Source organism: Dermacentor andersoni, chromosome 9 (assembly GCF_023375885.2).
Source record: "Dermacentor andersoni chromosome 9, qqDerAnde1_hic_scaffold, whole genome shotgun sequence".
In the NCBI taxonomy this organism is placed as follows: domain Eukaryota; kingdom Metazoa; phylum Arthropoda; class Arachnida; order Ixodida; family Ixodidae; genus Dermacentor; species Dermacentor andersoni.
In genome coordinates, this window is record NC_092822.1 from 109,786,219 (window position 1) to 109,808,747 (window position 22,529).

Here is a 22,529-nt window from a genome sequence, read left to right on the forward strand (position 1 = left end):
CCACGAAATCCAGCTTGGGCCAAAGGGAACACCTCAGGGGGCGGTGATCTCCCCGACGCTGTTCAACATCTCCCTGATCAACCTGTCGAGAGCCTTGAACAAAATCCCGGACATTAACCACACGATCTACGCGGATGACATCACCATCTGGTGCTCCAGTGGATGTGAAGGGCAGGTCGAGGGTGCTTTGCAAGAGGCCATCGATGTGACGGAGCGGTATCTTATCCCCACCGGGCTAAGGTGCTCGCCCGCTAAATCCGAGCTCTTGCTCTACAAGAACAGGCCCAGAGGCGGTTCACACCGATCCTGGAAGCCAGAAACAGAGAGCCACATTACATTATTCACCGGTAAGGGCTCCCCAGTACCGCGGGTAGGCACTATCAGGGTCCTAGGAATGTTTATCGAGTCGAACGGGGCCAATGGAGCCGCCCTCAAACGCATTTGTTCCAAGACCGAAAGCGCCCTCGGCCTGCTCCGAAGAATCGCCAACAGGCACCGCGGAATCAAGGAAGACAATCTGATCCGGATTATCCACGCCTTCGTGCTATGCCACCTCGCTTATTCAGGGGCTATGCACAACTGGCTTGTATCGGAGCGCAACAAGATCAATGCCCTAATCAGAAGAGTCTTCAAGCTTGCCCTCGGCCTTCCCATCCGAACGCACACAAAAGACCTCCTCAATTTGGGAATTCACAACACGTTCGAAGAAATCGTTGAAGCCCAAGAATTCAGACTCTCCGGTACCCCAGCGGGCCGAGCCATACTTGGCAAGCTGGGACGTAACCCCACGGTTGTCAGTCTCGACGCTGTGAAGCTGCCCAGCGACCTAAGGTACAAGATTTACATACACCGTATGCCACGAAATATGCATCCCACCTACAACGAAGGACGAAGACGAGCCAGGGTTAAAGCTCTGCTCGCCAGTGCCCGCTTGAACAACGACCGAACATGCTTCGTAGACGCTGCTTCGTACGTTCAAGAAGAGGCCTTCTCCTCAGTGGTCATCGACTGTGATTCTAAAATCCTTAGCTGCGCTACCGTCCGCACTTCTAATTCCAGCGTTGCAGAGCAGGTTGCTATTGCTCTTGCATTGACGGACAGTGTACATGACACGATTTATTCGGATTCCAAGGCCGCTGTCAAGGCCTTTCAGATGGGAATGGTGGCTCCCCAGGCCCTACGTATCATCCAAAGTGCCAAAGACATGAAACATCACTCTTTGGCGTGGTTCCCTGCGCACCTTGGAACCATTGAGGGTGCCTCGATCAACCCCAACGAGGAGGCGCACTCGGCTGCACGAGGTTTGACTGACCGTGCGCTGGGCAACGCGTCCTCTCCTGGGCGACCCGAGCCTCTCTGCTCGTACAACGAAATCTGCAAATATAATTATCTGTCAAGAAGACTCCTACCTTCGCCGCACTCCTCGCTGTGCAGGGCCCAGGCAGTCACTCTCAGACTTCTGCAAACAAGCACTTACCCGAGCCCCGCGGCGCTGCACACAATGTACCCCGAACGGTTCCCAAGGCCGGACTGCCCTCTGTGTGGTGATTATGCGGACTTCGAACACGTCCTGTGGGGCTGCGCCTCTGCCGGTCCCCCTTTAACCCAAGAGGAAATGATGAAGCTAATTAGGGCCCAGGATCAGACCTCTCAAATCCTGGCAGTCCAGAGGGCTCGCGAGAGGGCCGTCAGGTTTCACCTGATGGTCCCCGAGTGGGCCTAGCCAGGTAACGTGGAGTTCGCTTACGTCTATAGTGGACCAAATAAAGTTGTTTCACTCACTCACTCACTCACTCACTCACTCACTCACTCACTCACTCACTCACTCACTCACTCACTCACTCACTCACTAACTCCGCAAGTTTCTATGCAACTCCCAAGGCGTTGAATGAATTTTGCTGTTACACCTTCCAAAACAGTTTATTATATCACGCAGTTTTCTTTCCTAAATCAGTCATTACGTCATCTTCGTCGCCACCATCGTCACCTAACTGCTGTCATCACGCATGTTTGCGTCAAACACAATTGCCCACCTTAGTAAAACCCATCCGATCACGTCTGTCAGAGTTGATGCGATTCACTTCATACATTTCACTTCAAATGATTGAAACATTACTTTTTATGCTCACGATGGTTTGGATGGGAATTTAGGACTAGGCTCCTCCCCAAGCGTATCACCACTGGAGGAAGCCAAACGCCAGGCCGGGGTACACTTGTGTCCACTTGAATAAGTGGGTGTCCGGCAGCGGTGGGAATTGAACACAAAACCGTCTGCAGCTGAGGCGGGATCTCTACAACAAGGCCTAGCTGTCGGCCTTATGGAGATTAACGGCATAGAGTATTGTTGAAGATACCTCTGCTTAGGGTCTGTTCTGGTCATTCTGAGATTTTCATAGTGTCAACTATATGCGACGTACAATGTATCCGGGATATCAACCCACTTTGTTGTGTTTCTCACTCGCTAGGGTCTGCAATGATCATTACGGCATGACGACTATTATATGACGACGACACAGTGATGAAGATGAAATGACGAAGAAAGAATGACGTCGATGAAATGACGAAGGTCAGTGTGACGACGATGGCACGAGGACAGTGAGATCATGATTCTGAAATTGACGACAGCATAACAAAGACAGCCTAAAGACGACAGCACGAGGACAATGTGATTACGACGAGTGTGTATCATAACTATGACCTGACGACGACAGCGTGGGCAGAATCGGATGACTAAACTGGCATGGCGAAGATGGAACGACGACAATGGCATGACGAGGTCGCTGTGAAGAACCGAGACCGATGCCATGGCTGCCTCAATCGTTTTTAATGGATCTCCTAATATCTATCGTCGTCATCACCTTCCATATTCAACATATTCCCGCCCTCTCCGAGACGCTCAAGTCACCAGCGTCTGCGCTTGAAGGGATGAAAAAGACGTTCCGACTAGTGCGGACGCGCAAATATCAGCTCCCGCTTCTGTAAATATATTCGGTCAGAAAAACGTCTCATCTTCAGCGAATTTTCGCACCGTTTGACGCAATTCGTCTAGAGGACCACGGCGACACCAAGTTCTTGCCGGTGGGTGCTCATTTCGCCATTTATTGGGTCTTTTTACTCCGACCCCGCAGCACGGTTGCTAGGCCTATACGACTAGGCCTACTTTCCCGGAGAGGCTTAGCTCTCGCACGCCACCGTCCGTCCGCTACTCCCAAGAATGTCCATGCGAGTGACGATGGAGGGGTAGTACATCACCCCGGAGGAGTGCCTGCAATCCGGATGGATCAGGGTCATTTCCAAGCGCACATCGCAAAGCCACCCCGGCGTCAGCGGTCGGGCAGGTTCGACACAACGTGGCAACGGCGGTGGCCGCTCCCGCACCCGCGCCGGCTGCGGCGTCAAGAAACGCCTCGCCGCGGCGTCGAGGCTCCCCCGCCTGCCACGGGAGCACATTAAGATCATCATCAGCTCCAGAGGCGGGATGAACGTCAGGAGGATCAGCGAGATCAAGGTGACACAGGCACTAGCCATGGCGGGTCAGCTCACCCCGGCTGAAACGGAGGGGGACATCGTCTGCCCCGACGTGGTCCAAAACATCTTTGTCGGGAGTACGTCGACGGAGAACGCCCGCGCTTATACGGGGGTGAAAGCTCTACTCGTGGGGTCCACTCGATACGAAGCCCACTCGTACTTGGCGACGCCGGATAACACGTGCAAGGGGATCGTGTGAGGCGTCGACCTCGACTTTGACAACAACCAGCTACGTGACGTGATCGTCCAGTCAAGGAAACCCAAGGCCCTCGGAGTGAAACGCATCAAGGACTTTACCATGATCGTCGTTCTTTTCGACAGACTCAAGGTGCCGAACTACGTAATGTGCGGCGCTAGCATGCTTAGCTGTAGGCTCTGCAGACGCCAGACAGACGTTTGCTACGCCTGCGGGTGGGTGGGTCACCGCGCCGACGTGTGCCCGGCCCCGGATATAACGATTTCCAGGGGATGTGGACTCGCGTCCGCCGGGGAAGACCATGAGTGCTCGCCCAGTGTACCCAGTGCAGGACGTACGGCACTTGGAAGCAACGCTTCCAAGTGCTTCCAAGTGCCGTACGTCGTCCGTCGCAGAAGGAGGCAGCGAAAGCACGTCCAGAAAACACCTGCGCCGCAGGTGACGCCCAACTGCCAAGTACGTGATCCGAGCGTGCTCAGGGCGTCCTCGAAGGGGCGCTCCGCTACGCCAGCAGGCAGCCGCAGCCAGTCAAGAGGACGCTCAAACTCCAGAGGGCGCACTCGCTCGATGGTCAGGATCCACGAGACCACCTGGGCCGATCGAGTCAAGCAGAAATCTCCAAAGGTAACGAAGGGTTAACCACCAGAGCACAGCCATCCTAGACTCGTTCACTTAGAGCAGGAGAACGCGCAGCTCAGGGCCGCGTTGCAGCATCTCAGGGCCGAGTTAGAGTCCTTTCGTGAGTCATGTTCTTCCGCACCGCCCGCGCCAGCTCCCAGGGAGCTTCCCGTGGAGGCGCCAGCGCTGGTGCTGTCCGCCAAGAAGCGGGCCCTCGCAGCCCCCGGTGAGGGAGAAGGGGACCTCGAGGAATTCTAAAGCGAGATTAGGAACTCCATGAAGGAGGTTAGTGAGTCAGGACACAGCCTCGAAGGCTCAGTCATGAACTTACTAGAAGAGGTGGCTGCTCTCACGAGCAGAATCAACACCCTCTAAACTAGGGTCAGTCTCAGGGAGTCAACTCCCGGCTCCTTGGGCGCGGTTAGAAGTGGTCTACCCTCAGAGGCGGAGGGTTTCAAAGGCCGTTCTCCATATGCAAGGACAAGCAAAAGCTCCAAACATGGCGGGTGAGGATAACGGATTCCTAATCTGGCAGTGGAACTGCGCCGGTTCTTGTCGAAAAGGACGGTCCTGCAGCAGTTCGTTCGTTCACACGAACGTAAACCGCACGTCATCTTATTACAGGAAATACTCAGTGAGGCAGTTTCGCTGCAAGGTTGCAGGTCTCATTCCAGCTTTGGCGCGGGCAGGAGGGGCATTTCCTTCCTCGTGTCCAAGCGATGTTCTTTTGTCGAACACTCCGTGCGCATGGACCACAGCGAAGTCGAGCATTCGCTAATCGAAGTCATTACCAACACCTCGATGAAATCCAACAGCGTTTTTTTTTCAACAAAGACAGTTCTCCAAGGGACCAAAGACACCGCTTCGCGTCCCTTGTGGCGTAGCCGCGGGGCTGGCGGTGGGCTCTCCGCTGGTGGTCCCGGGCGACTTCAATGCCCCGCACCGCGAGTGGGGCTACCCATCGTCGACTGCGCAGGGGAGCGACCTCTGGCAAGTGGCCGTCGATCACGCGCTCGTACTCTTGACAGACCCGTCCTTCCCCAACAGAATGGGCACTTCCATCACCATGGGCACTTCCATCACTCCTCCACGCCGGAACTCACATTCGTCAAGGGGGTGGGGCCGACCTCGCGGAGTAACCTGCACGAGAACTTGGGTAGCGATCACTTCATCGTGGCCACCTCCTTCGAGGTGTCGAACAGCCCCTCCCCCCCTTCCTCCCGCGAATGTAGGATCACGGATTGGGACCCCTTTCGCAAAATCAGGAAGAGAAAGACAGCGGATCACGCAGACTTTAACGAATGGTTGTCGCAATTGAAAAGGGACATGGAGTCTGCCACCAAGACGGTCTGCACGGACCTCCAGATGGTAAGGATGAACAGTCGTCTTACCCACCTCCTCGAGGCCAAGGCTGCTCTCCTGGGCAGGTGGAAGAGGCAACGGCTCAATCGTAGACTCTGTAAGAGGACAGCTGAACTCAGTCGCACCATTGAGGAACACACGAGCGCTCGCTAAGCATCAGTGGGACGGGATTTGTAATTTGGTTGACGGGCAAATGCGCACTGGAGGAAAGTGGAATCTCCTGAAGCAGCTCTTAGACGAATCGACCTCCGAGTCTAATCAGAGACTAGCTATGTATAGGGTTTTGCACGAAGCCAAACGGGAGGACTCCATGGTGGAGGACATTATCCCGTCGTTGGCGGACCCCTACGGCTACGCGGATTACCCCTACTACCGGCGTCTCGAGGGGGAGGACCTGGACGCGCCTTTCTCTAAAAACGAGGTTAAAGAAGCCCTTTTTCACCTTAACGGCCGATCAGTCCCAGGGCCGGACGGCATTTCGAACAGGCTACTTCGCAATCCCGACGAAGAATCCATCACCACGTTAACGGACGAGATCAATCGCGGGTGCTACTCGGGTGACGTCTCGGACTATTGGAAGCTCGCGTCGGTAGTTCTCATTCTAAAGCCAGGTCAGACCCCCAGCCTAAATAACCTCCGACCTATCTCACTCACTTCATGCGTGGGAAAGATCACGGAACATGTCGTTCATAACCGGATATCTAGGTACATCCAGGAACGCGAACTCTTCCCCTACAACATGGTGGGATTTCGCCCGTCCCTCTCAACTCAAGACGTCATGAAACTCGTTGAAACACCACATCATCGATAGGCACACCCGAGACGTCAAGGGTATCCTAACGCTGGATCTTGAAAAGGCCTTCGATAACATTTCGTATAGGCACATCCTCGATTCAATTTCATACATGGGCTTTGGGTTTAAGTACCACGGGTTCGTCAGTTCGTTACTTCGGGGTAGGCGCGCCATTTTCAAGGTGGGTGAGGTGAAGTTTGATCCCTTTGAGCTGGGAGCGAGAGGCACCCCTCAGGGGTCCGTCATCTCGCCGCTTCTCTTCAACGTCGCCAGGTGTGGTGTCTCCGCGCGTCTCTCCTAGGTGGATGGCTTTAATCACGCTCATTACGCCTACGACAACGCGGTGTGATGCGACGGCGGCAGTGAAGGCACAGTCTAGGAATCCCTACACGCGGCCCTGAGCTGCATGGAGGAATTCTTGGCGGGCACGGGGCTCCGGCTCTCCCCGTCCAAGTCCGAACTTCTTTGTAATAGACCAACAAGGAGGGGGTGCATCCCCAAAGGGCAGGTCCCTCTCGGGAAGGTCGACATCTCCATTCGCACGGCCATCGGGCAGGTCATTCCCAGAGTAGAGGTCATCCGCATACTCAGTAGGCTGATCGAGGCAAACGGTAGTAATGGACGAACTATCGCTCGTATCGCTACCAAAACGGACAACATGGTCAGGCTTATCACTAGATCTCCATCAGTCGCGGAGGGCTGGGGGAGGGCAACCTCCTTAAGTTGTACCACGCCTTCCTGATGAGTCACATAACGTACGTGGCCGCTGCGCATCGCTGGCACGGGTACGAGAGGGCAAACCTTGAAGCACTATTGTGCAACAGCGTCAAAAAGGTGCTCGGCATGCCCATGTGCGCTAGCACGGAGAAGCTCATGCAGCTGCGAGTCCACAATACTGTGATGTGAGGTGCGCGACATGTTCCGGCGATCGGGACGGTCGAGAGCAGACGACGCTGAGTGCACGCGGGCCGAGGTGGAAGAAGGAAAACAACGACGCCGAAGAGCGTCCGGCACGAGAACGCGCGGCGCATGAAAGACAACAAAAAGAAGAAAAGCAACCAATTAGAAAAGACCACGGGGCGTCAGGCAGCCAATCCGAGAATGCCAAATCGGCCAGACCAGAAGAAAAAGCGTGGTGCGCTGGCAGAACAGGGGGACACGCAAGAGGACACGCAGGGAGACGCCGGGGAGACGCCAGGAGAGTCCCAGGAAGCGACGGCAGGAGGAGGTCAACCACCGGAGCGGGCGTTGAAGACGGGCCGTCGGGTTCCGGACCCGAGCCCACCAGGACTTCACCCGCCCGGGGCCTCCTGCCAACCTGTTCCTGTGCGTCGCCCGTCTACCTGAGCGTGCCGTCAGCTCCTCAAGGCCGGTGAGCTTTTGCGCCAGTGGGCAGGACGAGAACAGTCGGGCTACGGGCCCGAGTTCTACGCCAGCTGCCCGGCCAGAACGCCGCCCCGTCTGCCGTGCCGCCTGCTGCCCGAGGCCGGCGTTCGAGCTTCCGTGCCCGTGGGCGAGACAGGAGCAGTCGGGCTACGGGCCCGAGCTCTACACCCAGCTGCCCGGCCAGAACGCCGTCGCCGTCCACTCCTGCCACCAAGCCGCCCACTTTACCTCGCCTAGCCAGAGCTGGCGCGCTCCGGTCGCCCGGTCGGTCAGCTTACACCGCGACCTATGGTGAGACCGGCATCACTCCTTTCGACAGCTTGTCGCCGCCTCGCCGCGTCGAGACAGTGACGCGTCCCCGCTCTCGGGGCAAGCCCGGACTCGCACACTCGTTAACCTCATGCAAGCCCTATGTGTGTTCCTTGCCGCTATGTCTGCTTGAGTGTTTATTTTAGGCATGTTTTCTATTTTCTTCTATGTATCTTAAGCCTTTTTTAGTTTGATTAAAAGTCTTTGGGTGTGTGTTCAAACCAACGGCTTTGTCCTCAATTGGGTTCTCGGAGGCTCCGCCTAAGAGAACCGTTAGAACATTGAGTATATGAACCTTTGCCCCCCATAAGTGGGTCATCACAAATACCCTTGACGAGGTTGTCGACGCACAGCAGACGGCCCAGGTTCTCAGGCTCTCTTCCTCGCCTGCCGGGAGGCGGATCCTGGAGGCGCTAGATTGCAATCCCACTGTCGTCAGGCAAAATGCGATGGTGCTCGACGCGGATACGCGGGAGACCGTCACCGTCTCGCCGTTCCCGAGCAGTGTGCACCCGCCACACAATGTAGGCAGACGACGGGCATAAGCGACCGCACTTCTCGGATCCGTCGTCGGCGATCCACGGTCGGTTGCGTTCGTCGACGCTGCCCACTACGGTTCGTCCGACCGGTTCGTGGCGGCCGTGGTAGATAACAGCGCCAACCTCCTTAACGCCGCATCGGTGTGGGGCTCCTCCCCTACACTAGCCGAACGGGTCGCGGTGGCCCTCGCCCTCCAAGACGGGAGCAGACCGCAAGTCTACATGGATTCTCGGTCGGCGATAGGGGCCTTCGCAACGCGTTCGGTCTCGAAAGAGGCGGCCGCTCTGCTTTGCGGCAGGCGCGTCACCCCCACGTTATCACTTTCTTCCCGGCCCACATGGGGCCTCGGGTCTCCCCGTTGTTCCCGAAGCCAACGAACTGGCCCACGCTCGTGTACGCGAACTCACCCACCGCGCCGGGGAAACTCCGCTCGCGGGCGCGGACGCGGACTCCACAAGGACTCTATTCACACGTTCAACAAAGATTACAAAGCACTATCAGCTCGGCAGGAGGATCTATCCCCCGCCCCATGCCAAACTCTCAAGGCCTCAGTCTTTCAATCTTCACATGTTGCAGAACGGATCCGATCCAAGTCTAGCCAGAGTCAGCCAGTACACGTACTCGTTCGAGCCCGATGGCCCGGATTGCGGAGGTCCCTTCCCAAGTTGGTCCCAAGATAGTGTCAAAGGAGTTCATTGAAGAGTGGCACATTACTAGTGGTTCTTACCCAGTTGCCCAAGTTGGTCCGACGGCCGGTTTCGAAGCCCGTTCCCTCAGCACATCAGTCCACTGCTCTACCCATTACACCGTGGACTGCTCAGTGACCTATGTAGGCGGGAAAATGATTAGGGACCCCGAAATATAGGTACAAACATAGTCCTCAAAAAGTGCATGCAGTTCCCAAGGAATGCCAATTACATTCATTTGACAAATCCTTTTAAAGTAAATTTCTAAAACTGAAAATAGGCGGCCGTTGTTCTACGCTTGGTAGAACGAGTGGTGGGGCGAGATGTGAGTGGCGAAGGCAGTTCTGTACGTGCTGAGGTGGCTCACTGGTGATGGCGCCGCACGGCTGAGGTCGAGGTCGCGGGGCCGACTCGCGAATGCGGCGGCTGCATATGGGTTAGTGCGAAATGCAAGTCTTCTCCTGTACTTAGATTTAGGTGCACGTTAAAGAACACTAAGTGTGCCTGAATTATATTGTAGCCCGCTGCTACATCGTCCCACGTGGCCTCTCCTGCAGTTTCGGGACAATAACCACGCCGTACCGCCCCGCACCCCTCAAAACAAACGAGGAAAAAAACATGCGAACATAACTCCAAAGCAGGTTCCTGTGACGTCGCGAATTATGTCGAACTGAGACTCCGACTCACCAAATATTTGTTCCTGATGGACCCTCCGTGGTTGCGCAGTGGCTATGGTGTTGGACTGCTGAGCACGACGTCGCGAGATCGAATCCCCCCATAATTTATTTAATGTTAATTTAATTTGTTCCTGAAGAGCGCATTTAGTTTGAAGATTCAAGCAATAGTCTAATTGCTTGCGTATTTATATTATTTATATGAAAGAACTGGTTCGCCCACACATTAACAGATTTCTGACATTACGTAGTGACGTAATTGATACCATGATGTCAACTGCTCCGCAGAAAATAAAGCAAGAACAGAACAAGCAAAAAAAGCTGCATTTTGACCGACCGAAAAAGTCAATTTGCCTACTTACCATGGTTTATCGCCGGTTGAGCCCTTCCGTGATCAAGGATACTGCGGATGTTTTCAGAATTCTCTCTTTTTTTTCCTCTTGCCTGACTCCCAATATGAAGTTGCGTAAGAACGGCGAAAGGGGAACGAAAAACACAACAACAAATCTAGACGAAGTTCGAAAATTTTTGTTTTGTCATGTATCTAAACATTAGCGCTGAGCTTCACAGCTTACGGCTAATGATGACCAGACGAGCGCTGGGTTTGCTATCCCGCATGAGAGAAAGTGGTAGTTGATAAGGTTTGTAGAGGGGCAGGTTGGTCTTAGTAATATAATTGGGCTTCACAGCTTACTGCTAGTGATGACGTAGAGGGGCTAGTTCGTCTTATTATAATTGAGCTTCACAGCTTACTGCTAACGACGACGTAAGTCATCATTAGCAATAAACTGTGAAGCTCAATTATATTACTGAGACCAACCAGCCCCTCTGCAAGCCTTATCAACTACCCCTTTCTCTCGTGTGGGATAGCAGACCGAGCGCTCGTCTGGTCCGTAAACGGATTTTATTAGATTTTTCTGTTCAAATAGTTGCTTATACGATTAATTTCACGTGCTATCTTGGGTGCAGGTACACAGAAGCAGTTTGAAAAGTTGGAGTCTTGGCAGAACCGTCTACTGACGCCGTTCGACGTAAATTCGGTCATGCTGTATGGCTCATATGCGTTCGCCAAGGCGCCAGATCTCGTCACCATGTTGGCCAAGGATGGAGGCTACCTGACGGAGGTCTACGATAAACCAGGAATGAGCGCCGACGACGTCGTTCGCGTCAAGAAACTCTACAAGTGTCCGGAATGATGTGTTTCTTTGGGGGGGAGGGGGAGGTCAGGGGGGGATGGCAAAGAGGGATGGGGTGAATGAAGGGAATGCGTAGCGTAACCTTTAAATTCCGAGAAAAATTTATAACCTGTCTGCAATATTGACTTTCAGCAATTTTAACCCCCAGCAATATTCATAATCTATCCCCCGCATTTTTTTAGACACACCGTATTTTGTGGTGTGATTCGCCCCTCTGCATACGACGCACCTACCAACAAAAAAAGAAAAAGATGAAAGAGAAAGCCATGTATATAGATTTAGGTGCATGTTAAGGAACCTCGTGCCAGATTGCAGCGAGCTGTTTGTTTAACGTCTCAGTACCTGCAGTGCCAAGGACTGCAACTGGCCCCAGACAAGTGCGCTGCGATAGCGTTCACACGGAAGCTTATGTGTTGGTATCCGATTATGATCAATGGAAATGCCATCCCATATGCCACCCACCACAAGTACCTCGGCGTTGTCATTGACCGCGGTGTTTCATGGTCGAAACATGTGGCAATGTTAAAGAAAAAACTAACTGGGCTTGCTCAAGTTTTTCGCTTTCTGGCCGGTATGAAGTGGGGTCCATCTGAGCGTTCGCTACTCCGGCTGTACCAGGCTGTCTACGTCGAATACATTCGGTATAGCCTGCCAGTTTTATCAGGTATGAGCCCGTCATGTTTACGCACGCTGGAAAGTGCCCAGGCACAGATACTGAAAACATGTCTCGGTGTTCCACGTTGCACCTCAACCCATGGAACAATTGAGGAGGCTCGCGTCACCCCTTTACCTGTCTATCTACGATGCGAACCTCTTCGAGTATTCCTGCGACTGCTTTGTCGTCATGGACGCCATTCCTTATCGACATTACCCGATATACGGCCGGAGTCCACTTTTTCAAGAGCCGTTAAATGGCAAGAATCTGCCATACCAGCATACTTTGCCCCGGCTGACCTTCCACATATGCGCATATGGGTAATGTCCAAAATACCGGTACGTCTATCTATTCCGAGAATTTCTAAAAAATCGCGAATACCTGCCGTCGGCCTCAGACATTTAACACTTGAATATATATCGGAAGAATATGACTCCTCGGTGAGCGTGTATACAGACGGATCGGTATCGTCGTATGCGTCTGGTGCGGCTTTCGCCGTGCCTGCGCATCAAGTCATTCGACGGTTTCGTCTGCATAACAAGACGACTTCAACATCTACGGAACTAGTGGAAATCAGAGAGGCCGTTCAGTATATTTCGCGACAGCCTCCCCAAATATGGACAGTCTTCAGCGATGCAAAATCGGCTCTTCAACTACTTAGAGTGGTGTTGAAAGAAAGCGCTTACAGAGTGTTGGCTCTTCAAACTGCCGAGCTCTACACTTTAGCGCAAGAAAACGGCCACCACATCACATTTCAGTGGATTCCCAGTCACTGTGGAGTCCCAGTCACAGGGCAACGAACTGACCGACGCCGAAGCGAAGAAAGCACTCGAAGAACGAGAGTCACTGCTTTCAATTCCTTTTTCAAGAGCAGACGCCAACTGTCTCCTCTCCAGTGTCATCCGAAAATTGACAGCAAAGCACTGGGACAATCCGGATAATCGCCACAGACGACTCCAGAGATTGGACCCTGCCATGAATTTTAGGCTACCACCGAAAATTCAACGAAGCTGTGCCAGTCTTCTGCACAGACTAAGGCTGGGGGTAGCGTTTACGCGCGGATACGTGCACCTCATGCGACGCACCGAGTCTCCACACTGTGAGGTGTGCAATGTGACTGAGACTATAGGTCATGTGCTTTGTGACTGCCCTAAGTACGTGGAAGAGCGTGAAAGGTTGGACAACGACCTTACGCGTCTCGACAGCGCACCGTTGTCGGAGGACGTTATTTTAGGCCCTTGGCCAGATGCTCAATCGAGTTTCAAGGCCATTCAGGCATTACTGAACTTTTTAAAAACTACGGGCCTGGATTGCAGACTTTGAGCATGCCAAATTGCTTGCGATATGTTCTACATCTTCCTTCTATCGTCATCATCACCCATCATGCACCTCTTCCCTCTTTCTTTCCCTCTTCTCCTTCCCCCAATGCCGAGTAGCTGGCTAGAGGAATATACCTCAGGTCAACCTCTCAGCATTTCGTATCATTAAACTTCTCTCTCTCTCTAAGGAACCTCAATTGGTTTAAATTATTCCGTATTGCCTCATAATCAGATTGTGGTTTTGGCCCATAAAACCCCAAAATATAATTTTAATTTTCAGCCCCAAAAATAGCCGTATTCACGAAATGACTTGATGTACAAGACGCAATTTTGTATAAGACGCACGTATTATCGAAAGCCACACACTGTATAACGCGATACTAACGCGTTCACTGCACGTATCTTTGTCGCGAAGTGCCGTACTTACTCGATTATGACGCGCTCAACTCTTACACCACACTGAATGCGCGAGGTTTCTGCAACCAAAGAAAAAGACCTAGCACCATTTTCCGTATGCACAAAATGAACTTGTTTTAGTCACGTGAAGTGAACGTTGTCTGGGCCCTGACCGCGCTTCCTCTGTTAGGAGTGCCGACTCCCCTCCTCCCAATAGCCACAGGGGTTCTCCCGCTACTCGCAACGAGGTTATGAAATTCTTATACACTCTAAAAACAGAGTTCTTCTAAACTCTTCTAAAAACAGAGTCCCGGGCACTCTCTTCGGGGGAGTATCTGCTTGTCCCATATTTCACTCTCTTTTCGAGAGTAGATCGGCCCTCTTTGAGAGAGAGTAGAATAACTTCTCCTGACAGAGTTTTATTACTCCACCGCAAGGGAGTGCTAGTACTCTTCCGGAGAGTGTTAATACTCTCCCTACAAGGGTAAGTACTCGCCCAGACCGAGTACTTCTACTCCTGCAAGCCGAGTGTTTCTACTCCCCCAAACAGACTGCTTGTACTCCTTCAGAACAGAGTGCTGTACTCTTCCCAATAATGTGAGAGCACGACGTAGAGCCATGGTCACGTTAGAAGGGATTCGCAATACTTACATGTGGAGAATATTTGATTCCTTCATAAGCAGCTGCTGCACTTATGCTTGAATTGGATGTAATCTGTATTTGCCGAGTTACTCAAATGAAACATTTTCTCTCTTAAAAGGCCGAGATCTTTGTTGATCAGTCACAAGACAAAGTGAATAATAATTTGAGAAGCATAATAACACACACATAAAATCAGATTACAATGATGACCATGAACTTTACCACGCATCTTGCAATAAAACATAACTATATTCTCTAAACTTTCTTCAGTATAACAGTGTAGAAATATCTTTTATTTGAAATTGGCTCCACCTTCCCAAAAATAAAGTATATAATGGAAAGTTAAACTTAGAACAAACGTGTGTAAACTCACAAAGTATTGACACTGCGATCGAAGAGAAATATGCGCCTCATTACCGGCCAGGAAACGCATTTCTGGCACAAAACGCGTGCACTTATGTGGCAGAGGTTACCAGATGAGCTGCTAAGCATGGGGCTGGTAATGTAAATAAATTGTCCAAGAAACTTTTATTATGTGCCACGATCTAAGACAGCAGCTCATTTGATAATGTCCTGCACATCATGTGGATTTTCCTGACTCAGAGTACAGTGATTTTAGAAATATGTTGTACATTCTCATGTGAGGCCGCAGGTCTCGCTAGCTTTGTTTATATTTCACACAAAGCTATTCATGTGTGGGCTGCCCCCCATTGTTTCTAAGCGTGTCTTGTCGTGCTTTTGCAGCAATATCCTGCCCGGTCTCAAAGCGGTACAGAGGCGTATCATATTTACTATGAGGTTGGCCTCCTCACGAAAGTAGTTTCCTGGTGCTGTTGGGATTGGTCCGTTACACTTTCTCACAAATAAATAAAATTAAATTTACAATATTATCTAGTGAGTAGCAAATGAGTATAAAACTGCAAGGAGCATTGACATTAAAATCTTGCCCATCAAATTTCTTGTCATATATGGTAGCTTTTCTTTCCCATTACGGTACGAATGCTATACTTCTGAGGAGCAGCTTGCATTATTATATGATCAATTATTGTGAATAGTTGAAAATGCAATCTAACTAAATTATAGCATGGCATCAGATCTGAACAAAAAATCAGGTGTGATGAATATGATGCATCAAAGGCACCATAAGCATAAGTACAGGCAGGGAAGTGCACAAAAAAGACAAACTAAAAAGCAAATCATAAATTGGGAAAGGCACCGTCCTGTTTCACACATCCCTTCCACGCACGTGGATTGTTCCTGCGGCTAAGCATATACTTGCACAATGAACCGACTACCTGAAACCAAAGCTTTTTTCCTAATGAAATGATTAGGATGCGCTAAAGAAAAATTATGGCGCTTTACAGAATCCTATTGTCTCAAAACAAGTACATATGTGTCTCGGAAGATTAAAACATCGACCTCACTGTGCACTCTATCTTAAGTCCAGAAATTTACAATGTGAAAAAATGCTCTATTTTATTTTGCGTTATAAAAATTATGTCTGCAGAAGCCATCAAACTAAGGGGCTCTTGCTACCCTACTAATGTTCCCTATGATCTCCGACACGAGCAATTTAGAATACCGTTATTCAGAACTATTTACGGTAATGAAACATTGCTCTACCTTATACCTCACCTTCTCCGCAACAATAGTTATATCCACGAACTTATTGAAAGATGTACTTCTATCCACAGTTTAAAGAAAAATGTTACAATGTACTTACTGTCTGGTGCTCTGTCCTAAATAAGTTCTTGAGTTTAAAAAGAAACCTTTTTATTGTTCTATAACCTCTGTGTTCTGCTGCGTTTTCTAACAGTTATACATTGCTAGGAATTGTTATGTTACATTTTGTATAACGCTTGCACAAACTTTTTACTTTTTAATATGTTGCCATTTATGTACGCGTTTGTGCTTGTTATGGGCTATTGCTGTTGCATTATTGTGATTCCGTTACTCAATTTAAGATGCCTAATCGCGATGTTACTTCTGTTCATGAAAATCTTTTTGTGGCGCTTTAATGTACAAGCCATTGTTTTTCTTTTTTTTTTGTTCTCACTGCTTCTGAGCAAATGTATGGGTGGAGGGACCTTAGTCAGGCAGAGCTCATCTGCCTTTTAGTCCTTTCAACCCAGGCAATGTATGTCTGAATAAACAAACTGAAACTGAAACTGATTACAACTACATGTTCACATCCGCCAATTGATGAACAAGTGCTCCACTCAGATGCTCTTTCTTTGCACTGAACACATCTCTACCTCCACTAGCATACTTGGTTGGCAAGTAGATTGAGTCATCCTAATCAAAAGATCAAATACCTGCCAGAAGCTATCATATGACTATTTCACAGGAGAAACAACAATTTTACATTTTAAAAATAATTTTCAATTGCAAGTGACTCTGTGGCTTCTAAGACGTAAGGTGCGCACCACGGTGTACACAGTTAAATGCCTTAATTGCTCCCTGCTTTCGCTTCAGGGGGCACGAGCGGTTCTAATGAACTGGGTTCGTGAGCATGCATGTAAACGATAAGCACTTCTTAAATATGGGATGGTCTGCCCCCAATGCTTCCCCTTTCTGGAACCTAAGAGGAAGCTATACTTCTAAAATTAGATGTAAAAATGGATAAAAGGGAAGACATGAAAATCTATCTGCTTCATGTCAGCATTTAAAATACAGAATGACAGTGATTTGTATTTGCACCCTGGGATTCACGTGCTGTTAAGTTATGTAAAGACCTAACCAAGCATGAGCTGTTGCTTTTTATAACGAACACAGATACCGTCTTCATTGCAAGTATTTATTATGTCACTAAGCAAATATGCAATTTCATTGTACCATAATTTTTATCACATGGATATGTCAGTTGAGAGGCAAGACAAAAAGCAGTGACATCTCACAGAACTAATCAGCTTTTTTTAAAACACATCTCTAACTTTTCAATGACACTTTCTCTTATGTGTTCCTCTCCAGAGAGCATACTTGATTTTGACTTTCCCATCAGAGACATTACCTAAATAAACCATGTTAAGATGACTGCCTAGACCATGTGAGAATTTTCATCTTGGTGTGCCGTACTGTAGTTTGAAAGTTTTGTTTACATTTAGTCAAAAGGTACACCTAATGTACCCACATTGTAGTTTTCTCGCCCAAATTGCATTGCAATGTATTTTGATTTTTGGCGTGAGCTCCTCTGCACTATGTGGAGTCGCGCTGGCCTGGCTCTTTGACTTCCTGGTGTCCTTGCAGCTGCCTTGCGTTATATAAAGCAGGTGCCTGAAAAATATCGTGTGCAGAAGTCAACACGAGGACATGGTGCATGGACATGGACATCAAGACAGTTAAATTAAATTATGGGGTTTTACGTGCCAAAACCACTTTCTGATTATGAGGCACGCCGTAGTGGAGGACTCCGGAAATTTCGACCACCTGGGGTTCTTTAACGTGCGATCAAGACAGTAAAGAAATAAGGTCACGGCACTAAAGGGAAGTCTTAGCTTTTAGTCTTCCTACTAAAATGCATGCGAAACATCTAAATGACTGCAACAGTCAACTGCTAAACTAACTTTAATTTTTAGATTTAAAGAAAAAGGAAATAACTGCCAGTTCATCCTAGTTCAGCACCAATGTTACAATACTCCTACTAATAAATATAATATTGGTCATTGTTACATGTGATAAGTCTGTCATTAGTATGGTGTGTCGCACACACCACTTGTGAGACATCCTAAGCACGTGCCCAGCGTGCCCCCCTGTACGCTCTCTGGTTGTGCCACTGCTCAAGCCATAATTTGAGCATCATATCTGCAAACATGATGCTCAGTAAGGATGAAAATATGGTCCTCCATTTCATTGGATATGACTGGATGCGCCTATAAGAATGGGCCACAAGGCTTGTTATGGAAAGCTTAATACCCATATTTCAATATTAACAGGAAACAGCTCACTGCAGCCTGTACCTAACCTTACTAAAAGGCATGAGCTTATTTTCACTTATGAGGCGTGCAATGGAGTTCTTTTCTGGCAGACACGACTACTGGTGCAGTTTGAAACCTAGCCTTTTACATTCTTGAAGGCATGTAAAAGTTGCAGTTAGACCGCAGTTATTAGTCTATTAGACCAACTCTTTGTTTTGTGTACGACAGACGACTGGTAACACGGAATTAAAGTAACGTTTTATTTTAATACATTATTTCTCCACTAAAAATAATAAAGCGATAAAAACATTTTGATCTGCCATGCGCTAGCAAAGTGCACACATTACACTTGTAACCCCCAGAGGAAGGGTGATTTAGCAGCTCATATGACATAACTCTAAAGCGGCAACTCATATTAGCAAATGCACAGGCATGTCCAAAACAATAAGCGTACGCAAAACGCCCCTGCGATTGTAATTCCACAAAGCAGCGTTATATTCGGAGCCGATGCATAACTCACTGCTTGACAATTCACCGAGTTCGTACACATAAGCACACATTCAGATTCGCACCGTGCTCAAAAACCGCAGCAGGAGACATAAAATCAGACATATAATCACACCATTTCAATACATGAGCAAAAAACAGTTCAGTCTTAGGGCTACACCCCATGAGGGCGATTTTGTGAGCGACGGCTTCGAGCGACAAAATGGGCCGTCGCTTGAACAGATCGCTCGGTTCTGGAAATCTAGGGCGCTGTTCTCGACACGCATGGAGGCTGCACGGCCGCCATTATCCGCCATGTTGACTCTCTGATTGGCTGTGGAGAGCTCACGTGCCTTGAAATTTGTGCCAAATAACGGAAGCATTGCGAAATGCAATTTTGCGTTTTCATCAAGATGACGAAACGTGACGTGAGCTGCAAATTTTATCGACTAATACATTTTTTTCGTCTTTGGCAGCTGTATTGCGACGTTAGCGCTTCAAAAAGAAACTGAGCGGTAGCGTACAGAAGCCAATGCAATGTACCTGCAATTTCGCGAATATGTGGTGGCGATTCAAGGTAGCCGCCATGCCAGCTTGCTGATTGGCTGAAGGAATCTCCCGTGAGGAGCGTCACAGGAAAGGCTGTTTCGTAAACGTCATTTTGACGATGCTTGACGTTGCGCTGGGCCGCCATTGCTGAGATTTTCCGCCATAATTTGTGGTGCGACCAGCCGCGCGAATTATGCTAATGAGCAGCCGTATGCAATGGCAATCGAGAGGAATGCCTATCGCCACATTTTCCCCGTCGTTTGGCGCCATAAAAATCTTTTGTTCATAACGCGTGCTCATAGTATTTGCATCGCTCTCGGGTGGTGTTGACATTTGTGTTTGGGGCCATCACTTTTTAAAAGAACGCGTTTATACGAAATAATATTGATTGAACATAGCAAACTTTCGGCAATGTTGTCCACTTTTCACTGCTGCATTTGTATTGTAATCAAGATTAATGCAGTTTCGCACAATCAAAAGTTATGACAACGGCGTCTTTCTGATATATAAAAAGAAATGTACGCAAGACGGCGCCTTGAAGTTTCCTTCCGCGGTGCGAGTAACCAGCGAAGTGAACAAGAGATGGCAGCGCCGGTGCTTGCGTCGCGCTACTGGATATCTCTGGCGCGAGCAACGCTATCGGTGATATTCGGCCATTTCTCAGCCAACCGAGTCGGGCTGAGTCACTTGCGTTTCACGAGATAGCGATAACGTGGCCTAGAACGCGCGCGCATCACCACTGGTAGGTCGCGTATGTTGTCTCAAGCAAGAAAACAAGCGCGTTGGCGCCAACATGCGATGACTCATTCCATTTCCGGGCGACACGCATCCTAGCTAATAAAGCAGACGGCGTCTTTGTCTTGTACGCAACAGTCAACGGAAGCGAGAAGCGTTTTCGACGGTATAATCATGCGCTTTAATTTAGCTAGCTGCTTTATTTTTACAGCGGAGGAAAACTGTTTTGCTTTACTGAGAACCCTACGTTCAGCGCCTTCATTTCAGTTTCTTAGGCAAAACGTCAAGTTGGCGTCACGTTACCAAAGCAAAATGGGGCCATCGGTGCCATTTTATTCGCGTCGCGTCTTCGTCACGCATCGAAGAAAATGACGGAATGTCCAGAATAGCGCCCCTAGAATTCGTCGCTCGTCGCCCGGAAGTGATATGAGCGATTAGCCAATAGCGCGAAGCCAAAACTGGATGTATATCACTCGAATACTACCGATTGTCACACGGAACGACCTAACTATTGAATTTTTATACGTGCAAAGATAAGAACTTACTTCAAGACCTTCAGAAATATTTTATGCTGCTTTTTACAGTAAAATACATCAACTTAAGCTACTAAAGCACGCGTCACGCTAGTTTCGACGCGTACTTGTAGCCCTCATGCCGGCAACACCGGGGAAACCACTCGAAATCGTCGCTCGCACGGAGTACGACTTTTAAGGCCCGTTCACACTACTACGAAAATTCGGCGAGCGAAGCGGATTCGCTCGCCGGAAAAAAGAGAGCGTGTTCTCATCTTTTGACGCCCGCATCGGCGGATCCACCGCCGCTTCTCGCTTTTCCGCGACGACAGCGAGATCTCGCGGCAGTTTCTTTTTTGGTTTCGCGACTTCGCGGACGAGACGAGAGTTCACGTGAGTGCCTCTCGTTCGCGGTATTTGTTGCGTCTGCTTGTATTGCGCCGTTGCTGGGCTTCCAGCTGCGAGATACTGAGCACAGCACGATGGCGAGCTTTTCAGAAGACGAGAAAATGTCGGAAGAAGAAGAAATTGTCACGATTGTCCTCTGCAATTCAATGATGGCTATGCTTCGAGAGCTGCGACGGGCTGAGCAACCAAGATCGCGGCGGTGGCGACGACGGTGGTGGGTCCGCCCGTCCTTGCAGGAGCGGGATAGGTTGGGACAGGCCAACAATCTCTTGCCACTGCATGAATCGTTAGACAACTTTACGCTCACCGTTGTAGCACAGAAAAGTTTCTATTGTAACACTGCTCTACTCTCGCGGTGCCATCATTGTCGCGCGTGCATGCCTGCACAGGCATTCGAACGGCGCACGAGCTGAGCATGCACGGCATAGGAGCAAGCAGCGGCGCGGGAAAAATGTTTGCTGACGTTTGACGAAGAATATGCATAAAAGCAAGGTACTGGCAAAGAGAAAGTCTTTTCGCTCCGGGATCGGCGGAAGTAAGCGTGAATAGCAGTTGTCCTTACCACTCACTCCCATTTCTTTCCTATCGTGTCCCATAGCTGCTCTTTGTAGGCAATGTCCTTGAAATTCATGTGCCTTTTGTCTTACAGTATGGGGTGCTGCTTAATTGTATCCCTGAGTATTTCCACGGAGAAGGCCGGACGCTCAAACATGCTGGCTGCCATGTTGAGATTAGATGGGTTGTGACGTCAAAAACGCAACTTCCGGCGGCAGCGAAAGCGGGAAAAGTGGGTCCTGGACCAATTGCCTTCACCGCGCCGCTTTCCGCCCTTCTCGGCGTCACAAAAGGCCGAATCCGCTTCACTCGCCGGATATTTCGTGTAGTGTGAACGGGCCTTTACGCGACGAGGGAAAGCGGCAGCCATCTAAATCGCATCGCATGTCGGTGTCGCCTGCAAGATCGCTTATATGCGGTTTATACTTTAGTCAGCATAAAACATGAATTCCTCATGCGTTTTCAGTAAGTCCAAGATAACGCGCCCAACTGACATCTTGCAGCCTGCAGCTGAATGACTGCAGCAAAGTCTATAACTAGCGCTGGTGCTGCACGTAACTTCACTGGTCGCAGATTACGGATGGGCGAAAGACACCGTCAAGCGCGCGGCTTATCTATGGGCGTCTTGCGCTGAAGTTTGAGGTATAGTAGCGGTGCCTGGTGGCGGCGAAAAACGTTATCTGGGTTGTACCAGTTTGGGTAGTATTGAGCTGTGACTGTGGCGAGTCACGTTTCTAGCCCGGGTTTTGCGTCAATTCGCACTTCTTTTTTGCCCTGTTGCGAGCGAGTGCGAAAAGGCTCGTCGCTTCTCACAGACCATGCTGCGAGCTGGCCGCAGCCTATAGTTTAACGAAAACGCTCCGTGTGCCGTTGGACGTAATGCTGGAAGCGGAAGGAATCCGCGACGCCGATCCGCAGAGACCTAGCTCAGCCTCGTGAAAACGTCACCGCCGTTACTGCGGTGTCGTGGGCTGCAATGAACAAGAAGGCCTGAATCCCAACATCAGATTCTACCGTTTTCCTTCAAGACCTCACAAAGCGGAGCGTCGGGCGCGCTGGATAGCTGCAGT

The 22,529-nt window shown here is 49.8% G+C and overlaps 1 protein-coding gene and 1 long non-coding RNA gene across 3 annotated transcripts in view; one reads left to right on the forward strand and one right to left on the reverse strand.

Annotated features, from left to right (window-relative positions):
- The window catches only part of LOC126528494 (astacin-like metalloprotease toxin 1), a 50,596-nt gene extending 39,281 nt beyond the window's left edge, over window positions 1–11,315 (forward strand). For both annotated transcript variants that reach the window (XM_050176371.3, XM_072284279.1), the window contains one exon: window positions 11,062–11,315. In XM_050176371.3, coding sequence (XP_050032328.1) covers window positions 11,062–11,288 — 227 coding nt within the window. In that variant the 3' untranslated portion in view covers window positions 11,289–11,315. The remainder of the gene's footprint in view (window positions 1–11,061) is intronic.
- Window positions 11,316–11,490: 175 nt separating this feature from the next.
- LOC140213122 (uncharacterized) lies at window positions 11,491–18,904 on the reverse strand. Its single transcript, XR_011890076.1, has 2 exons — window positions 13,455–18,904; window positions 11,491–11,586 (listed from the first exon to the last, which is right to left on the reverse strand). It is a non-coding gene; the product is annotated as an uncharacterized lncRNA (long non-coding RNA).
- Window positions 18,905–22,529: the final 3,625 nt, after the last annotated feature.